At 40.4% G+C, this 18,273-nt stretch overlaps 1 protein-coding gene across 10 annotated transcripts in view; it reads right to left on the bottom strand.

Moving 5' to 3' along the window:
• Positions 1-18,273, bottom strand: part of PHKB (phosphorylase kinase regulatory subunit beta) — a 232,916-nt gene that overhangs the window by 149,078 nt on the left and 65,565 nt on the right. For all 10 annotated transcript variants that reach the window (XR_012428701.1, XR_012428700.1, XM_065537576.2 and 7 more), the window contains one exon: positions 355-470. Coding sequence is in view for 8 of the 10 variants with exons in the window: in XM_065537576.2 (XP_065393648.1) it covers positions 355-470 (116 nt within the window). In the remaining 2 variants the exon portion in view is untranslated. The remainder of the gene's footprint in view (positions 1-354; positions 471-18,273) is intronic.

Below are 18,273 nucleotides of genomic sequence, written 5' to 3'. Positions count from 1 at the left end.
GAAAATTTTAATGTACTTGACATTTCAAATGAGGTAATTTCAAAGAGGAAAAAGAAAATGACTTGGTTGAGCAGAAAGGCCAAGCTGTGGATTAATGATGAAGGCTGATATGCATGTACTGACACCTTGGCAGGTTGGGAAAGACACCTACTCCTATCTTGCATCTGTTTATGGGCACTGAGAATGGGCTCTTTTGTGTTAATTTTAAGTGACTTCCATCTGCATCATAGGTAGAAAAAAAAATTGCCGCAAATTAACATATAAATCACAGTTCCAATCTAATGTGTCAGTATTTTTCCATATTCAAATTCCACACATTTAATTAAAAAAAAATCTCAGAAATCAGCAAATTACCTCGAATGTAGCTCTGTGCTGCCATTATTATATTTGCTTCCTCTTTCCCAGACACCAAAGTCAGGCACACGGTAAACTCTTTCCACACAAAATACAAGGTTTTGAATAAAAGAGACCTAAAAGAAAAGAAATGAAACATAAGGACATACTCAATAACAGGACATAGGCTGGGTGCGGTGGCTCACGCCTGTAATCCCAGCACTTTGGGAGGCTGAGGCAGACGGATCACATGAGGTTGGCAGTTTGAGACCAGCATGACCAACATGCAGAAACCCATCTCTACTAAAAAATACAAAAATTAGGGGTCCATTCCAAGATGGCTAAATAGGAACAGCTCCAGTTTGCAGCTCCCAGCGTGATGAACGCAGAAGATGGGCGATTTCTGCATTTCCAACTTAGGTACCTGGTTCATCTCACCGACTGGTTGGACAGTGGGTGCAGCCTATGGAGGGCGAGCTGAAGCAGGGTGGGGTATCGCCTCACCCGGGAAGCACAAGCAGTCAGGAGATTTCCCTCTCCTAGCCAAGGGAAGCCGTGACAGACTGTACAGGGAAAATTGGGACACTACCACCTAAATACTGCGCTTTTCCAATGGTCTTAGCAAACGGCACACCAAGGGATGCCTGTGCCTGGCTCAGCGGTCCCATGGCCACGGAGCCTTGCTCACCGCTAGCACAGCAGTCCGAGATCGAACTGCAAGGCAGCAAGCCCAGCTGGGGAAGGGAGTCTGCCATTGCGGAGGCTTGAGTAGGTAAATAAAGCAGCCAGGAAGCTCCAGGTGGAGCCCACCACAGCTCAAGGAGGCCCCCTGCCTCTGCAGACTCCACCTCTGGGGGCATGGTGTAGCTGAACAAAAGGAAGCAGAAACTTCTACAGACTTAAACGTCTCTGTCTGACTTAAACTCTCTCTCTTCAGAGAGAGCAGTGGTTCTCCCAGCACAGTGTTTGTCCTCTGAGAACGGACAGACTGCCTCCTCAAGTGGGTCTCTGAGCCCCCGTAGCCTAACTTGGAGGCACCGCCCAGTATGGGCCGACTGACACCTCATACAGCCGGGTGCCCCTGTGACAGGAAGCTTCCAAAGAAGGATTGGGCCACAATATTTGCTGTTCTGCAATATTTGCTGTTCTGCAGCCTCCACTAGTGATACCAAGGGAAACAGCGTCTGGAATGGACCTCCAGCAAACTCCAACAGACCTGCAGCTGAAGGACCTGACTGACAGAAGGAAAACTAACAAACAGAAACGAATAGCATCAACATCAATGAAAAGGACATCCAATCCAAAACCCCATCTGTAGGTCACCATCATCAAAGACCAAAGGTAGATAAAACCACAAAGATGGGGAGAAACCAGAGCAGAAAAGCTGAAAATTCTAAAAACCAGAGTGCCCCTTCTCCTCCAAAGGATCGCAGCAACTCACCAGCAATGGAACAAAGCTGGATGGAGAATGACTTTGATGATTTGACAGAAGTAGGCTTCAGAAAGTTGGTAATAACAAACTTCTTCGAGCTAAAGGAGGATGTTTGAAGCCATTGCAAGGAAGCTAAAAAGATTAGATGAATGGCTCACTAGAATAAACAGTGTAGAGAAGACCTTAAATGACCTGATGGAGCTGAAAACCATGGAACAAGAACTACATGACACATGCACAAGCTTCAGTAGCCAATTCAATCAAGTGGAAGAAAGGGTATAAGTGACTGAAGATCAAATGAATGAAATGAAGTGAGAAGTTTAGAGAAAAAAGAGTAAAAAGAAATGAACAAAGCCTCCAAGAAATATGGAACTATGTGAAAAGACCAAATCTACGTTTGATTGGTGTATCTGAAAATGATGTGGAGAATGGAACCAAGTGGAAAACACTCTTCAGGAATTTATCCAGGAGCCCCCACCTAGCAAGGCAGGCCAACATTCAAATTCAGGAAATACAGAGAACACCACAAAGATACTCCTTGAGAAGAGAAATCCTTCCTTATTCCTTATATAAAAATTAATTCAAGATGGATTAAAGACTTAAATGTTAGACCTAAAACCATAAAAATCCTAGAAGAAAACCTAGGCAATACCATTCAGGACAATAGGCTTGGGCAAGGACTTCATGACTAAAACACTAAAAGCAAATGGCAACAAAAGCCAAAATTGACAAATGGGATCTAATTCAACTAAAGAGCTTCTGCACAGCAAAAGAAACTACCATCAGAGTGAACAGGCAACCTACAGAATGGGAGAAAATTTTTGCAATCTACCCATCTGACAAAGGGCTAATACCCAGAATCTACAAAGAAGTTAAACAAATTTACAAGAAAAAAATCAAACAACCCCATCAAAAAGTGGGTAAAGGATATGAACAGACATTTTTCAAAAGAAGACATTTATGTAGCCAACAGACACATGAAAAAAATGCTCATCATCACTGGTTATCAGAGAAATGCAAATGAAAACCACAATGAGATACCATCTCACACCAGTTAGAATGGGGAGCATTAAAAAGTCAGGAAACAACAGATGCGGGAGAGGATGTGGAGAAATAGGAATGCTTTTACACTGTTGATGGGAGTGTAAACTAGTTCAATCATTGTGGAAGACAGTGTAGTGATCCCTCAAGGATCTAGAACTAGAAATACCATTTGACCCAGCAATCCCATTACTGGGTATATACCCAAGGATTATAAATCATGCTACCATAAAGACACATGCACATATATGTTTATTGCAGCACTATTCAATAGCAAAGACTTGGAACCAATCCAGATGTCCATCAGTGATAGACTGGATTAAGAAAATGTGGCACATACACATCGTGGAATACTATGCAGCCAAATAAAAAAGAATGAGTTCATGTCCTTTGTAAGGACATGGATGAAGCTGGAAACCATCATTCTGAGTAAAGTATTGCAAGGACAGAAAACCAAACACTGCATGTTCTCACTGATAGGTGGAAATTGAACAATGAGAACACTTGGACACAGGGCGGGGAACATCACACACTGGGGCCTGTTGTGTGGTGGGAGGATGGGGGAGGGATTGCATTAGGAGAAATACCTAATGTAAATGACGAGCTAATGGGTGAAGCAAACCAACATGGCATACACAGGTATACATATGTAACAAACCTGCACATTGTGCACATGTACCCTAGAACTTAAAGTATAATTAAAAAAAATACAAAAAGTAGCCAGATGTGGTGGTGTATGGCTGTAATTCCAGCTACTTGGGAGGCTGAGGCAGGAGAATCACTTGAACCCGGGAGGCAGAGGTTGCGGTGAGCCAAGATCGCCCCATTGTCACTCCAGCCTGGGCAACAAGAGTGAATCTCTATCTCAAAAAAACCAAAAAACAAAAAACAAAAAACAGACATTTAAATACTAAAAAATTACATACCAAATACCTACTTGTCTCCCAACACATTTTCAATATGCTGAAATGTGTGTGATTATTACATTACTATGAATACTATTTTTTTCTAATATTAAGCTCATTTAAGCTTAGAATCCAGTATTATACAGTATAGAAATAAAATTTAAATCCTCTCAATGCTCCAACTATCATTCTCCAACAATGTGTCTATTATTGTTTTAAGGACTATACATCTTAAGCACTAAGAAAAGTATAAAGCACGGTTTTTATACTAGATACAATATGTGTAATCTGAAATGTCCATATGAAATGTTAGTCTAAAACTTCAGAGATAAAAAAAAAAGTACTTATCTGTTCTGTAAAGTACCAGTTCCATGCTGGGTCCACCTTAAGTTCTGAGTCTGTTCATTAAGCCTGAAATCCAATCTTCCTCCTGCCTTCTGTATAGCTATAGGTACATTGTTATAAACTCAAAGCTCACAGGTAGAAGTGGGCTCCAACCAAAGGGCCAGGAGTCAGAGCTTCCATATAAAGATTTCAGACATGTGACAAAACTTATACTCTCAAAAGAAACTATGGAAGACAAAGATTAGGGTAAATTCTTAGTTAATAAAGTTCCTTTATTTTCATAAGGACAATTTCTTATGTGGGCTATGTCATGCACGTCCGTGTGAAGAGACCACCAAACAGGCTTTGTGTGAGCAACATGGCTGTTTATTTCACCTGGGTGCAGGCAGGCTGAGTTGGAAAAGAGAGTCAGTGAAGGGAGATAAGGGAGGGGCTGTTTTATAGGATTTGGGTAGGTAAAGGAAAATTACAGTCAAAGGGGGGTTGTTCTCTGGTGGCCAGGAGTGGGGGTTACAAGGTGCTCAGTGGGGGAGCTTTTTGAGCCAGGATGAGCCAGGAAAAGGAATTTCATAAGATAATATCATTGCTTAAGGCAAGGACCGGCCATTTTCACTTCTTTTGTGGTGGAATGTCATTGGTTAAGGCGGCAGGGCATTTGCACTTCTTTTGTGATTCTTCAGTTACTTCAGGCCATCTGGGCATGTATGTCCAAGTCACAGGGGATGCGATAGTCATCGTGTTAGGTTCAATATGGCAAACTGAATACATGCATGTGCCCACCCTTCAACACAAAACCCTTCTGAAGTGGCAATATACATGTCTCACCTTCACCCCACACACGTAATTAATATAATGTATATACTTTTAAGAAAGAAACAAGCTCAGAGTCAAAAAACACAGACATAAAGAGTTAATCAGGGATCAGTCTACCCAGGTTATCTCATGAAGGATGAAAGGCTGGGGCACCTGAATCCATGATGTTTACACTCTCCTCCCCAACAGAGACATCTGCCCTCAGGGGCAAGAATACCTCCCTCATTTCAGTGAAAGAAAGAGCAACCAGGGTGTTGAGGCCTCACAGAAATAGAAGAGTGTGTGAGTTATTTCTAGATTTCTCCAAAACATGCACCTATTCCAGGACCACTTCACCCAAGAGTAGAACAGTACATCCCACAGTAAACTTTTTAAAATTTTGAATATTGATCAGGGTCCCCTCAGCTTACCAGACTCAGGCTACCTTGCCTATATACCTTAAGGGAAACCTTCTTGTGTAAAAAACCTGCTCACTTTCATGATGTTAGCTATTTCATGGTCTTAAAAGTTACTTGGATTTTAAAACACATACAGAAAATACTTGATAGTTTGTCACGTCTCTAAGTTTAAAGCTTCATGGCTGGGTGCAGTGGCTCATGCCTACAATCCTAGCACTTTGGGAGGCTGGGGCAGGCAGTTCGCTTGAGCCCAGAAGTTCAGTATCAGCCTAGGCAACGTAGCAAGACTTGTACAAAAAAAAATAAAAAATTAGCTGAGCATGGTAGCATATGCTTGTGGTCCCAGCTGCTCAGGAAGCTGAGGTGGGAAGATTGCTTGATCCTTGGAGGCTGAGGACAGTGAGCTGTGATTGCGCCACTGCACTCCAGCCTGGTTGACAGACAGACCTTGTCTCAACTTTAAAAAAAAAAAAAGAGAGAGAGAGAGAGAGAGATTTTCCATGTATGTTTACAATGCCTGCTTAAAATTCAGTGATTTTTCCATTCTAATCCTGAATACGTATAACCTGTACCTTTGCTTTTACACTCAATTATGAAATATTTCCACTTGAATTTCCCATTAAACAATATGTTCTAAACCCTTCCACCTGGAAGAACTTTTCAATTCTGCTTTTTTCCCATTAGACCACTCTTTTCCAGGCTCTCAGTCTAGAAATCTTGAGATCAATTTTGACTACTGTTCAATAAAATTTGTAAGACAACATTGATTTGTACTGAGCTCCTGCAGTAGGCCCAAGAGACCAGACCAAACCAGAATGTAGTCACTTATGCTAGGTGACACACAGCCAAACTAAACGTTGAAAGGGGCCAGTTTTCTGAAGAAAACAAAACAAAACAAAACAAAAACAGGAGATTCCCAGCAGCCAATCAGAAGGGGCCCAGTTTCCCTGAGCTGGCATGATAAGGAAGTCCTCTATATTTTAACCCTGTAAGGAAAGTAACTTTGAAATAACCAATCAGCTTTTTGTTCCCTGTTTCTGCTTTCTTCAACTCTTTTCTGCCTATGAAGCCAACCTCTTGAGCATAACTCATTGGAGAGCCTTTACTAGATCTTTGGAAGAAACGGCATCGATTCACGAGTCACTAATAAAAGTCAATTAGATCTTTTGTATTGTTGCAATTTTGTCTTTTGACACTACTGTTTCCTTTTAACCCCATATTCATTCCACAGGAAGCCTGCTATTTTTCACATTGCTTCTTTGATCAAAAAAGTTTTGTGAATCCTGACACAGTATTACAATTCTCATATTTGACATTCAAACCCTCTATATAATCTTCCCACTCTGTCCTCACAGAACTCTTCTCATTCCACAATCCTCTGACAGGAACCTGGGTTCTAATTGGGCTGGTTGGCCATTAGTCTTGCTCATTTCCAAATGCAACACTTTTCTATGAATCTTCCTTCAGCCCCTGTTCAGAACTTTTCTTGGTGAAGTCTCTAATTTCTCCTAACTCTCACTATACTTACAGCCAAGACCACAGCTCTTAATTTTTGTTCTATGTGTGTGTTTTTTTTCCTCACTTCTAATTAGTACGCAAGTCTACCATCCCTTATTTGCAATTCTAAAATGCCCCAAGTTCTGAAATCCAATTGTTTTTCCTTAACTCATTTGTCAGCAAAATCCAGAACTGAGATGAGATTAGCTGCCTTATGTTCCTCACTTTGCGTGAGTATGTATATGTCTTACTGCAAAAATATTAATGTGCAGATTCTGCCCTAAGTCATGCTGGGGTTATTATATAATAAAAGGTATCAAAACAGTTTTTTTAAAATCCAGCAAGTTTTAAAATCTAAAACATATTTGGTTCAAAATATTTCTTCACATAAGAAACTGTGGTCCTGTATAACTTCTCTGAACTCAGAAATGTACATTTCTTGTAGTTCTCACACAAATAATACTATGATTTAGTAAGAACTGGGCTGTGGAGGAAGTATAACATTGCTAGAATATAAGAATAAAGATCGGCTGGGCGCGATGGCTCACGCCTGTAATCCCAGCACTTTGGGAGGCTGAGGTGCGTGGATCACCTGAGGTCGGGAGTTCGAGAACAGCCTGACCAACATGGAGAAATCCCGTCTCCACTAAAAACACAAAATTAGCTGGGCGTGATGGCACATGACTGTAATCCCAGCTACTTGGGAGGCTGAGGCAGGAGAATCGCTTGAACCTGGGAGGCAGAGGTTGCTTTGAGCCGAGATCGCACCACTGCACTCCAGTCTGGGCAACAAGAGTAAAACTCCATCTCTAAATAAATAAATAAATATCATAACCATTTCCGAGATCAGGATATTCTGTGTATTATTTTCAATTCTGACTCTATTATGTACTCAATGTTGTTTGTCCATTGTTCCATCTTCATACCAATTTCTAATTTCTGTTACCTTGCTTTAAAAGCATGTACCTTTGATATTCACTTCTGCAAAAAGTATGTAGAGAAATATTTCTAATTTTAAAGAGCTAGAACAGCCAGATACAAATGTCATCTGTGGTATTTTCAGGATATTTTAAGAGTATCATTAAAACAATAATGCCAATATCTGAAATACTTTCAAAACAGAGTTAAATGCAAATACAGTAATATTTGAGATTGAATTAGAGTAATACTGTACTAAAAATCAAAATCTTAATGGACTTTATAAAATTTAAGGTATGTGTGCTAAGAAACAGGTTAGAGATTGAGAGAGACTTATATTGTATAAAATACAGTTTTAGTTAGTTCACCAAAACTCCAAAGCAAACAATTATTTAACTCTCTCTCCATATATTGCTAAAAACAATCAGTATATTAAATCAGTATTAACTAAACTGTATAGTAACTCCTCAATTCTGAGGGATAGGCTCTTAAAAACATCTATGGTAAGACAATTTGTTAACAAGAAATTTATTATGGAGAAATTAGATAAGGAGATACTGAATTTAAAAATGACCACTGAATGTTCACTAAAGTAAAACCATTCAGACCAAGCACAAATGCTAAGTTTAAAGGAAGTTTTTGTTATACATGTTAAATTAGTAATACTGGGTACTATACAAATGATTTCCATTTACTGTTCCTTTACCACTAGAAACATTTCAGGATTTCTCTTCCCCAAGTTTCAAAAAGATATTTGTCAGTTAATTTGGCTTAATGAAGGTAAGTGCTGATTGAAACGTCTTCTCCCCTGTGTCTTATACAGCTAAATACTGAAGGTTTTTATGATTTCACACATTCTTTAGTGTAACTGAGCCCTACCTGCAGTCAGTAGCTGCTCAGGAATAACAAAGCTTTGCCTAACCTTAATTTACTTCAAAAACACCCTCCCTGATACCCAAAGTGAAGTAGTTTTAGTCCTCCTTGTATTTCACTGTCATTTCTCCTTAGCTTATTTCTTCTTCACTCATTCCTCATTTCTTATGACCTCAATAAATTTTATGTTATTTTGTCACGTCCCTCAATTTCAATTTGTCTAATACTTTCCCATGATTGGACAGAAGTAATGCATTTTTTGGCAAGCATATCATAGAAATAATGCTGTGACTTTCTTAAAGCATCATAGCACAGGATTCATGATGTCAATGTATCTTTTCACTGGTGGTAACAACCATGATCACTTAGTTACAGCAGCTCCTACTTTATAATGTTGTCATCTTTCCTTCGGTAGCTAATAAATATCTTGAGGAAAATGCTTTGGAACTATGTATAAATCCTGTTTCTCCTCATAATTTTATCCACTAATTTCAGCATTTATCAGTGGATCTTGTTTACAGTAATTATCACTAGATCTTGCCTAAAGCTTATTTTCTATTTCCCTCTTTATTTCTACATTTATGAATTAAAATCCTATCCTAACAGTTTTTTAATGCAACAGTGCTGCAACGAAATTTTAGTATGTCTCTACGAAAGAGCTTCCCAATCATTTTGACATCATGGTACATATAGAAATAATATTTCTATACATACATTGAAGTAACCAGGCAAGACTCCTGGCAGCCAGAGGTTATCGGCCAGGGAGGTATGGCTAAGCCCAGGCCCCACTAACACCTTTAGGATGAAGACTCATTACCATGGCAAATCTGTAACCCCTTCCGAGTTGGGGTGGGAGCTCTCCGGATGCCACTGAAGCCGCCCAAGCTACAGCTGAAGACCAGGGCATCTCTGTACTCCTGGGGCCCGGGAAGAGTGGGGAGCCCCACCATCCTGGGTGCAGCTGCAGCCGCCCAAGTTGTGGCTGCGGACCCAGGTCTCTCTGTGCTCTTGGGGGGCCGAGACAGGCAGGAGCCCTGCACCTCTGACACAGCTGCAGCCACCCAAACTGTGGCTGTAGATCCAGGCATCTCCATACTCTTGGGGGCCCAAGAAATCCCCTCCCTGCCCTTGCAGGCTTGGAGGTGTCTGCTCCTGCTGCTTGGCTTCTCCCTGCTGTCAGTGCCCACTATGATCCTGGAGCAAAGTCAGGGTCAAGCCCGGATGCTTTAACAGCCCAGCCAGGTATCAGGGCTATGCAAACATGCCAGCCTCCTGCAGCCTTGGCCCCCTCCAGACTCTGGGCATTGATAAGCACCTAAGGGAAGCCAAGGCAGGGCTGAGGGTGGCTTGGCGCTGGCCTGAAGGCCCTCCTTGGCACCTATAGCCTAGGTGCCATGAACAGGCAGGAGGAAGACAGGTTCCTGGGCAGAAGGGGGCAGGTCCTTGGTGAGGCCCCACTTTCAGGCTAGGGAGAGTGGAAGGCTGGGGGCTGGACTGCCAGTCCTGTGGACTGGAGTGGGAACATGTGGTGCCATTTTTGAGCCCACCTATGGACCAACGGGCATGCACATCCCCCACTCCAGGGTCTCCTCTTTGCTGAGAGCTGGAGAGATGATGGGATGACCTGCTGAAAGAGAGAAGCAATCCACTCCAAAACCTCCTCTCTGCTGAGAGCTGCATCTGCTGAGAGCTGCAGAGATGATGGGATGACCTGCTTGCAGAGGGGAGCTTCCCACTCCATGGTCTCCTGCCTGCTAGGAGCTGAACACTTACCAGGATAACCTGGATGCAGAAAGAAGCTACCCACTGCAGATCTCCTCTAAGCTGTTCCATTGTTCAATAAAGCTCCTCTTCATTTTGCTCACCCTCCACTTGACTCTTCCCAATCACAGGATAAGAACTTGGGACCCGAAAAATGGTGGGGCTAAAAGAGCTGTAACACAAATAGGGCTGAAACATGCCCCTTGCCCACCACATTGTGGCCCTTTGGGGAGCCCAGACCTGGGAGCTCCCTGAGCCAGGGCTGTGACTCCCTCTTTGGGGTCCTGTGGTTCCTGGCATCTCCAAGCTTCTGAGTGCCACCGTGTTCCCCAGTGCCAGCTGTGGAAGCTGCTTACAGTGCACCTGGTACAGCTGCAGCCTTGCAGAGAGCTGGCAATCCATGCCAACACCTGGAGCTGCCCACCCCATTGCAGCAGCCAGCATGTCTGACCGTGTAGTGTCCAGACCCTACACTTGCTCACACACCCCTCACTGCTCCACATCTGGCTCATCCTTGGCAGGCATGGGATCCAGTCCAGTAGTGTGAGCCAAGTGGAATGAGCCCAGCGGGCTGGAGCAAACCTTGGGCAAAGGTGCCACTGGTCACAGAGGTTTCTGGCCAGAAAAGCAACACCCCAAGGATCCCATAACACTAAGGTATCATCTAAAAGCTGAACTGGTGAATTGTACACCAAGTGCACCTTCAATTTTACTAGATATTGTCAAATTGCTCTCCAAAGTAGTTATAAGAACTGATGCCCACCTCAAGAGGGCAGGGAATTATCAACACTTTGTATCCTGTTATCTAACTCTTGTTACGCAAGTCTGATGCATGTGAAGTGGCATATAATTAGGGTTTAAATTTGAATTTCCCTAATTAGGTACCCTAATTTCCCATAACGAGGGTTTTTTAAATTGGTAAGTAATAGTCCTTTATTCTACATACATATCTTGTGTCAGATACATGTGTTACAAATGTCTTCTCTCAAGTCTTGGCTTTTCTCTTCAACTCCTTCATTGTTGTTTTTTGATGAGAAGATTGTTACTTTAATGAATCAAATTGATTTTAAGTGTGTATGCATTTTACATTTTTATGTCTTACTGAAGAAAGCGTTCCCTTCCCTAAAATCAGAAACATATACTGTCCTAAAGTTTCTTCTCCAATAGTAGTTCTCAGATTATGATATAGGAAAATTAAGAGACAATGAAGTTAAAACTATTTTGCCTCTCATTGTCTCACAAACGTAACATGAGTTTTCTAGTGGCTACATTATATACATAATATTGCAATAGATTGATGGCAAAAGCAGGTAGAGAATCCAAGTGTCTTCTATTAAGCCAAAATTTAGATATTTTCAAAAATGTAGAGCAATGCTATTATTTTCACTCAATTATTTTTATTTTGGAAATGTTATTTTTATTAAAGTATTTATGTTAGCCTGTAATGGATTATTTTAAAATTAATAAAATAAATACACTTAATGTATCTTTTACTTTCTAATATAATAACTATCAACAGATATAAACACACACAAAACAAATATAAGCATATAAGGTCAAACAAAAGCTCTATGGGGTTCTCAAAATTTTAAGAATATAAAGGAACACCCTTGCTCTAAAAGTATAATCTTTGTGCCTTTCACAATTCACACCTGGGAACTGATTGTCACATAAAAAGAGGCTTCCAATATCTTTTATAAAAATAATGGAAACCCATTTATTGATGAGGCCACCCTATGGCTCTGGAAAGCCTACACTTCCATAAATCTAACTCTATATATGTATGTGTGTGCATGGGGGGTGTATATAAGTCACTTCTGGACCCTCAATTCTGTTCTACTGACAACATGTCTAGCACCATATCAATATCACACTGTTGAACTTCCATGGATGTATGGCTTTATATCTGGTAAAGTAAGTCTCCCTTCATATTTTTCCTTCTCCAAAATCGCCTTGTGTATTTTACAGTTTATTCTTCTAAATAAACTTTAGGATGAGTTTATCAAATTCCATGAAAATTCTGTTGAGACTTCTATGGAAATTTTGTTGAGTTTAGAGATTAATAACATAGCAAAAAACAATATATTTACATTATTAAGCATTCTTGTGTATTGACATTATTTATGCTAATATTTAGATTTTCATTTTATGATCAAAGTTTTATAATTTTGTCCATCTGCTATTAGGTTCTTTCTCAGGTACTTTAGAGTGTAATATTTACTTTACATTAGACCAATTTTCTAACTAGTTATTCCTGCTCTATAGACAAATTATTGCTCTCCATATGTTGATCATGTATCCAGCTTTGCAACTATATTTTTAATGACTTTTAGTAGTTTATCTAAGAATTCATTTCAATTTACTAGACATTTACTAGAAATTCATTTTAATTCACTAGAAATGAAAACTTTTTCATTTCTGCCATCGCCATCCACACCTATTACTTCTTGCCTTATTGCTTTGGCTAGGTCACCTGTACAATGTTAAACAGGAGTTTATTGGCCAGGCACAGTGGCTTTCCCCTGTAATCCTAGCACTTTGGGAGGCTGAGGCAAGCGGATCACTTGAGGCCAGGAGGTCAAAAACAGTCTGGGCAAAACCCATCTCTACTGGGTTGGCTAAACCCCATCTCTACTAAAAATACAAAAACTAGCCACGCATGGTGGCACACTCCTGTAATCCCAGCTACTTAGGTGGCTGAGACATGAGAACTGCTTGAACTCGGGAGACAGAGGTTGCAGTAAGCTGAGATCATGCCACCGCAATCTAGCTTGGGTGACAGAGCGAGACTCTGTCTCAAAAAAAAAAAATAGGAGTTTATATTATCAGTATCTCCTTTTCTTGTCCCTCAAACTAAAGGGTCTGCTTCTAATGGGATATCTGCTGTAGATTGTTGGTAGATATATTTTATTAGATTAAGAAAATTCCATTTTATTAGAATGCTTTTCATGAATAGGTGATGAATTCTTCACCAAATATGTTTTCTGCACCTATTGAAATGGTTATGTGGTTTTTCTTTCTTTCTTAATTTGCTAATGTGATGAGTTACACTAATGGATGTTCTCATTTTAAATCATCCTTGCATTTCTAAGATTAAACATTACTTGGTCCTGGCACATGATGCTAGCTGACCACCAATATCCAGTCTCTCTTCCTTTCTTAAAAAAACCCTGATTTTAACTTCATAAGACTTCATAGCAGCAGGAATGGTTATGTGACCAAGTTCTGGTCAATGAGATTACACAGATGTCATGGGACCAAGCTTCCAGAAACTTAAAAAATATGTTTTTTAGGCTGGGTGGCTGGGTGCAGTGGCTCACACCTGTAATCCCAGCACTTTGGGAGGCCAAGGTGGGTAGATCACGAGGTCAGGAGATCAAGACCATCCTGGCCAGTATGGTGAAACCCTGTCTCTACTAAAATACAAAAAGTTAGCCGGGCATGGTGGCGTGTGCCTGTAGTGCCAGCTACTCAGGAGGGTGATGCAGGGGAATCGCTTGAACCCAGAAGGCAGAAGTTGCAGTGAGCCAATACCATGCCATTGCACTCCAGCATGGCGACAGAGCAAGACTCCGTCTCAAAAAAAAAAAAAAAAAAATTTTTTTAAGATTTTTGTCTTGAGTTGAGCGATGAGTTCTTGCTTTATTGCCAAGGCTGGTCTCAAATTCGTGGCTTCAAGTGATCCTCCCACCTCAGCCTCCCAAAGAGCTGGGATTAGAGATGTGAGCCACTGCACCTGGCCTAGAAACGTTTTTAAAGCCTCTTCCTCTTTTTTGATTCTTACATACAAGTGTAGACACGATACCTAAAGGAATACCAGCTATATTATGATAATTTGGATAAATGTCTCCTGCCAAATACAGCAGAGGGATAGAAAAGGAATCCATATCCTTGATGACCGTTAAAGCCTAGGAAAACACTTCCAATCCCCAGAGTTTTTGGTGTATAAAATAAATCCTGGCCAGGCATGGTAGCTCACGTCTGTAATCCCAGAACTTTAGGAGGCTGAGGCGGGTGGATCATGAGGTCAGGAGTTCAAGCCCATCCTGGCCAAGATGGTGAAACCCAGTCTCTACTAAAAATACAAAAATTATCCAGTGCAGTGGCAGGTGCCTGTAATCGCAGCTTGGGAGGCTGAGGCAGAAGAATCGCTTGAACCTGGGCGGCAGAGGTTGCAGTGAACTGAGATCGCGCCGCGGTACTTACGCCTGGATGACAGAGACTCTGACCAAAAAAAAAAAAAAAATCCTCTATTTATTGAAACCACTGTTGGTTGGGTTTTCTTTTATTTGTAGCCAAGTGAAACGTTAAATGACACCTTATCCATGACTCATTTACATTCTCATGCTGCATGTTTCCAAAAGAATACATGAAAAAAAAATTGAGCCTGGTTTAAAATTTGATTTTTTCATACTAACCTCATCAACTTTTATAAAATTATACCAATCTCATAAAATTTATTCAGGAGCTTTTCCTATTTTATAAGGCAGGAGTTATATCTTCCTTTAAGCTTTGATAAAAATGTGCCTATTAACTAGCTAGAGAGTTATTCTCTTTTTGGAGAAGATGAAGAGAAAAAGGAAGATTTCTGAAAAATGATTTACTTTCTTCAAAGGCTACTGTGATCATGCATTCCTAGGGAGGTTCAAGAGAGCAAGGAGCAAAAAAAATCTTAGCTATTACAATAAGGTCTGGCCCCTCAAAGCTCAATTCTACCCAACAAAATCTTACTCTTTAGAATTTAATTTCTCACATTAGGGAGAATTTAAATTAAATAGTTTTCCCTTCCTTGGAGGCAACAAAAATAACAACAACAATAAAAAGCTTAAGAAACACTGTTATAAGTGTATTTCATTATTCTATTTCTTTCTAAGTCACTTATAGTAACTATTTCTTTGCTAGGGCTGCCATATAAATAATACCACAGTCTGGGTGGCTTAAGTAACAGAAATTTCTCTTTCCACAGTTTTGACAGTGGGAAGTCTAAGACCAAGGTGTTGGCAGGTCTGGTTTCTCCTGAGGCCTTGCTCCTTGGCTAGCAGAAGGCCATCCTCCTGCTACTTTGTCCTCACATGGCCTTTCCTTTGTGCACACACACCCCGGTATCCCTTTCTACATCCAAATTTACTTCTCTTATGAGGACACCAGTCAGACTGGATTAGGGTTCACCCAAGGGCCTCATTTTAATTTACCTCTTTAAAGACTCTACCTTTAAAACACTATGTTTATATCTCCAAATAGTCACATTCTGAATGTATGAATCTTGAGGGGACCTAATTCAACCCAAAACAGTAAATTATGGTGTTTTTAGAACACATTCCATTTGGATAGTTTTAAAATGTATTGCCATGTACTTTCTTATAGCAGATTCCTTTTTTCTCTTTTAATCTCTACTTCTTTACAGTTATGTTCTCCTTTTCATTGTGAATATTGTTTCTCTGTTTAACTCTTCCTTATCTGCTTGGTAAATTTTTTAAGAGGTCAGTTTATACTGTTAATCTTTTTTAAAAAAATAAAGCTGTTGGTTTTGAGAGTCTCTATCCTACCTTTATATTTGATACCATTATTCCTATTTTTATCTTTAGTGCTTTCTTCCTTCTACTTGTGCTTGCGAAGGCATACTTTTTCTAACGTTTAAAATCTAGTATTTAACTTAACAATTTTCCCATCATAACTCTTTTCTACTATCTGCATGTGATATAGTTTGGATGTGTGTCCCCTCTAATCTCATGATGAATTGTAATTCCCAGTGCTGGAGGTGGGGCCTGGTTAGAGGCAAATAACTCAGAATAATTCACGGAGGCAGATTTCTTAAAAATGGTTTAGCACCATCCCCTTGGTGATTTCCTGGAGATAGTGTGTGAGTTCTCACGAGATCTGGTGGTTTAAGTGTGTGGCACCTCCCTCCCCACTCTCTCTTGCTCCTGCTCTGGCCATGCAACTTGCCTTCTCCCGGTTTGCCTTCTGCCATGAGTAAAAGCTACCTGAGGCCTCTCCAGAAGCTGAGCTGATGTCAGTGCTACGCTTACAGAGCCTGCAGAACTGTGAGCCAATTAAACCTTTTTTCTTTATAAATTACCCAGTCTCGGGTATTTCTTTATAGCAATGCAAGAACGGCCTAATACAACATTCAAGGCTAAAAACTGTTCACCAAAAACACTTCAGCTATATACTACAAGTATTGATATGATGTGTTTTCACTTTTCTTCCATAGTATTTCTCAATTTCCATTTTCATTTTTTCTTGAAAACCATAAAATAAAAGCTATTTTTTTTTTCTTTTGGCTTTGTTGTTTAAGAGATGGAGTCTTGCTCTGTCACTCGGGCTAGAGTTCAGTGGTGTCCTGATAGTTCACTACAGCCTTGAACTCTTGACGATGGGGGCTGGTTGAGAGGGGAACCAGCTATATGATTAGAGGATGGAAACTTTCAGTCCCAACTCTCAACCTCCAGGAAGGGAACAGGAACTGAAGGTTGACCTTATCAGCAACGGTGAATAATTTTTTTTTTTTTTTTAGAAGAATCTCACTCTGTTGCCCAGGCTGGAGTGCAATGGTGCGATCTCGACTCACTGCAAACTCTGCCTCCCGGGTTCAAGCAGATCTCCCCGCCTCAGTCTCACGAGCAGCTGGGATTACAGGTGTCCGCCACCATGCCCAGCTAATTTTTGCATTTTTAGAGAGACAGCGTTTCACCATGTTGGCCAGGCTGGTCTCGAGCTCCTGACCTCAGATATCCACCCACCTCGGCCTCCCAAAGTGCTGGGATTACAGGCGTGAGCCACCGCACCCAGACGGCCTAGTCATTTTTTTTAACCCAATTTTGAGGCCCTGGTTAGAGGCTGGTTAGTTCTTCTTGAGTAGCAGATCTATACCCCAACTACTTCCTAGATTAGTTCTCACACTGGACCATTATGTATCTACCCTAACTACCCCAGGACCAGCTATCCTGCAAAGTGAGAAAACCCATACACAGGAGCCACAAAAGGTATTCAAATTAGCTAAACCATAGGGAGCCCAAGAAACCCAGTTAACTCTCCCCTCCTCATCATGCATAAACTTGTGTGGTCCTACATGGGGGCTTTCTCTCATTCACAGCTATAAATAACAGAGTGCATTTCATCTAAAGATGAATAATGAAGAGTTGGGCGTTTCACTTAAGATGAACAAAGACTTGTGCTTTTCGTCATTGCGTTGTTTTCCGCTAGCAAAAAAAAAAACCCTTAAAGCTCATAACACACAGGTTGGAGGGGCAGATTAATGGATTAATGCCAAAGGTCATTTAGGGAACCAAGTTCCTTCCATCTCTTGTCCCCTAGGAGTTTTCTTGGGCAGGGGAGAAAAAGAGTTATTTTTATCTATTTTGTACAAGATGTGTTTTGTTCAATTCAGATTGATAGTCATCATCTCTTCAAATAGTGCTTTTCCCCAATTCCCTCCATTTTGAACTAGATTTACCTTATTTCATACATTTTCCCTATTTATACATCTGTTAACACTGATAGAAAGTAGTTACCTTTTTAATGCTCTGGCATTATTGAAGAAAAAGCCACGCTCTTCCTAAAACAGTGATCACTTGTGGGCAAAAACTCCAGACATATTCAAATCAAAGAATAAATCTTTTCTTAGCTAAACTGTACCCTGCCTCCTGCTCAAAATATTAAAATAGTTTGTCCTTGGGGAGGAGTTCTCCCTCTCCTGCAGGTGACAAGTGAACCCTATGCAATACTAAAGAACTTTCATCCAAGAATTTCAAGATTTTAGGGAAAAAATGGATAATGTATATCATTATAATAAAAATTCTACTGAAAATTCACAAACTTTGCCTGATTCAGGATACTAAAGCCAACTAAAAAGTAATAGCCACTTTCAATAACACTAGATACCAAATAATATAATTTGATTTAAAATTCCCACAAAAGAATTTTTTAAAAATTTTTAAAAGAATTGTAAAAATCT

The sequence above is a fragment of the Macaca fascicularis genome, chromosome 20, assembly GCF_037993035.2.
Source record: "Macaca fascicularis isolate 582-1 chromosome 20, T2T-MFA8v1.1".
NCBI classification, from domain to species: Eukaryota; Metazoa; Chordata; class Mammalia; order Primates; family Cercopithecidae; genus Macaca; species Macaca fascicularis.
The sequence above is the reverse complement of the archived record's forward strand: the minus strand, read 5'-3'. Positions and strand labels throughout refer to the sequence as shown.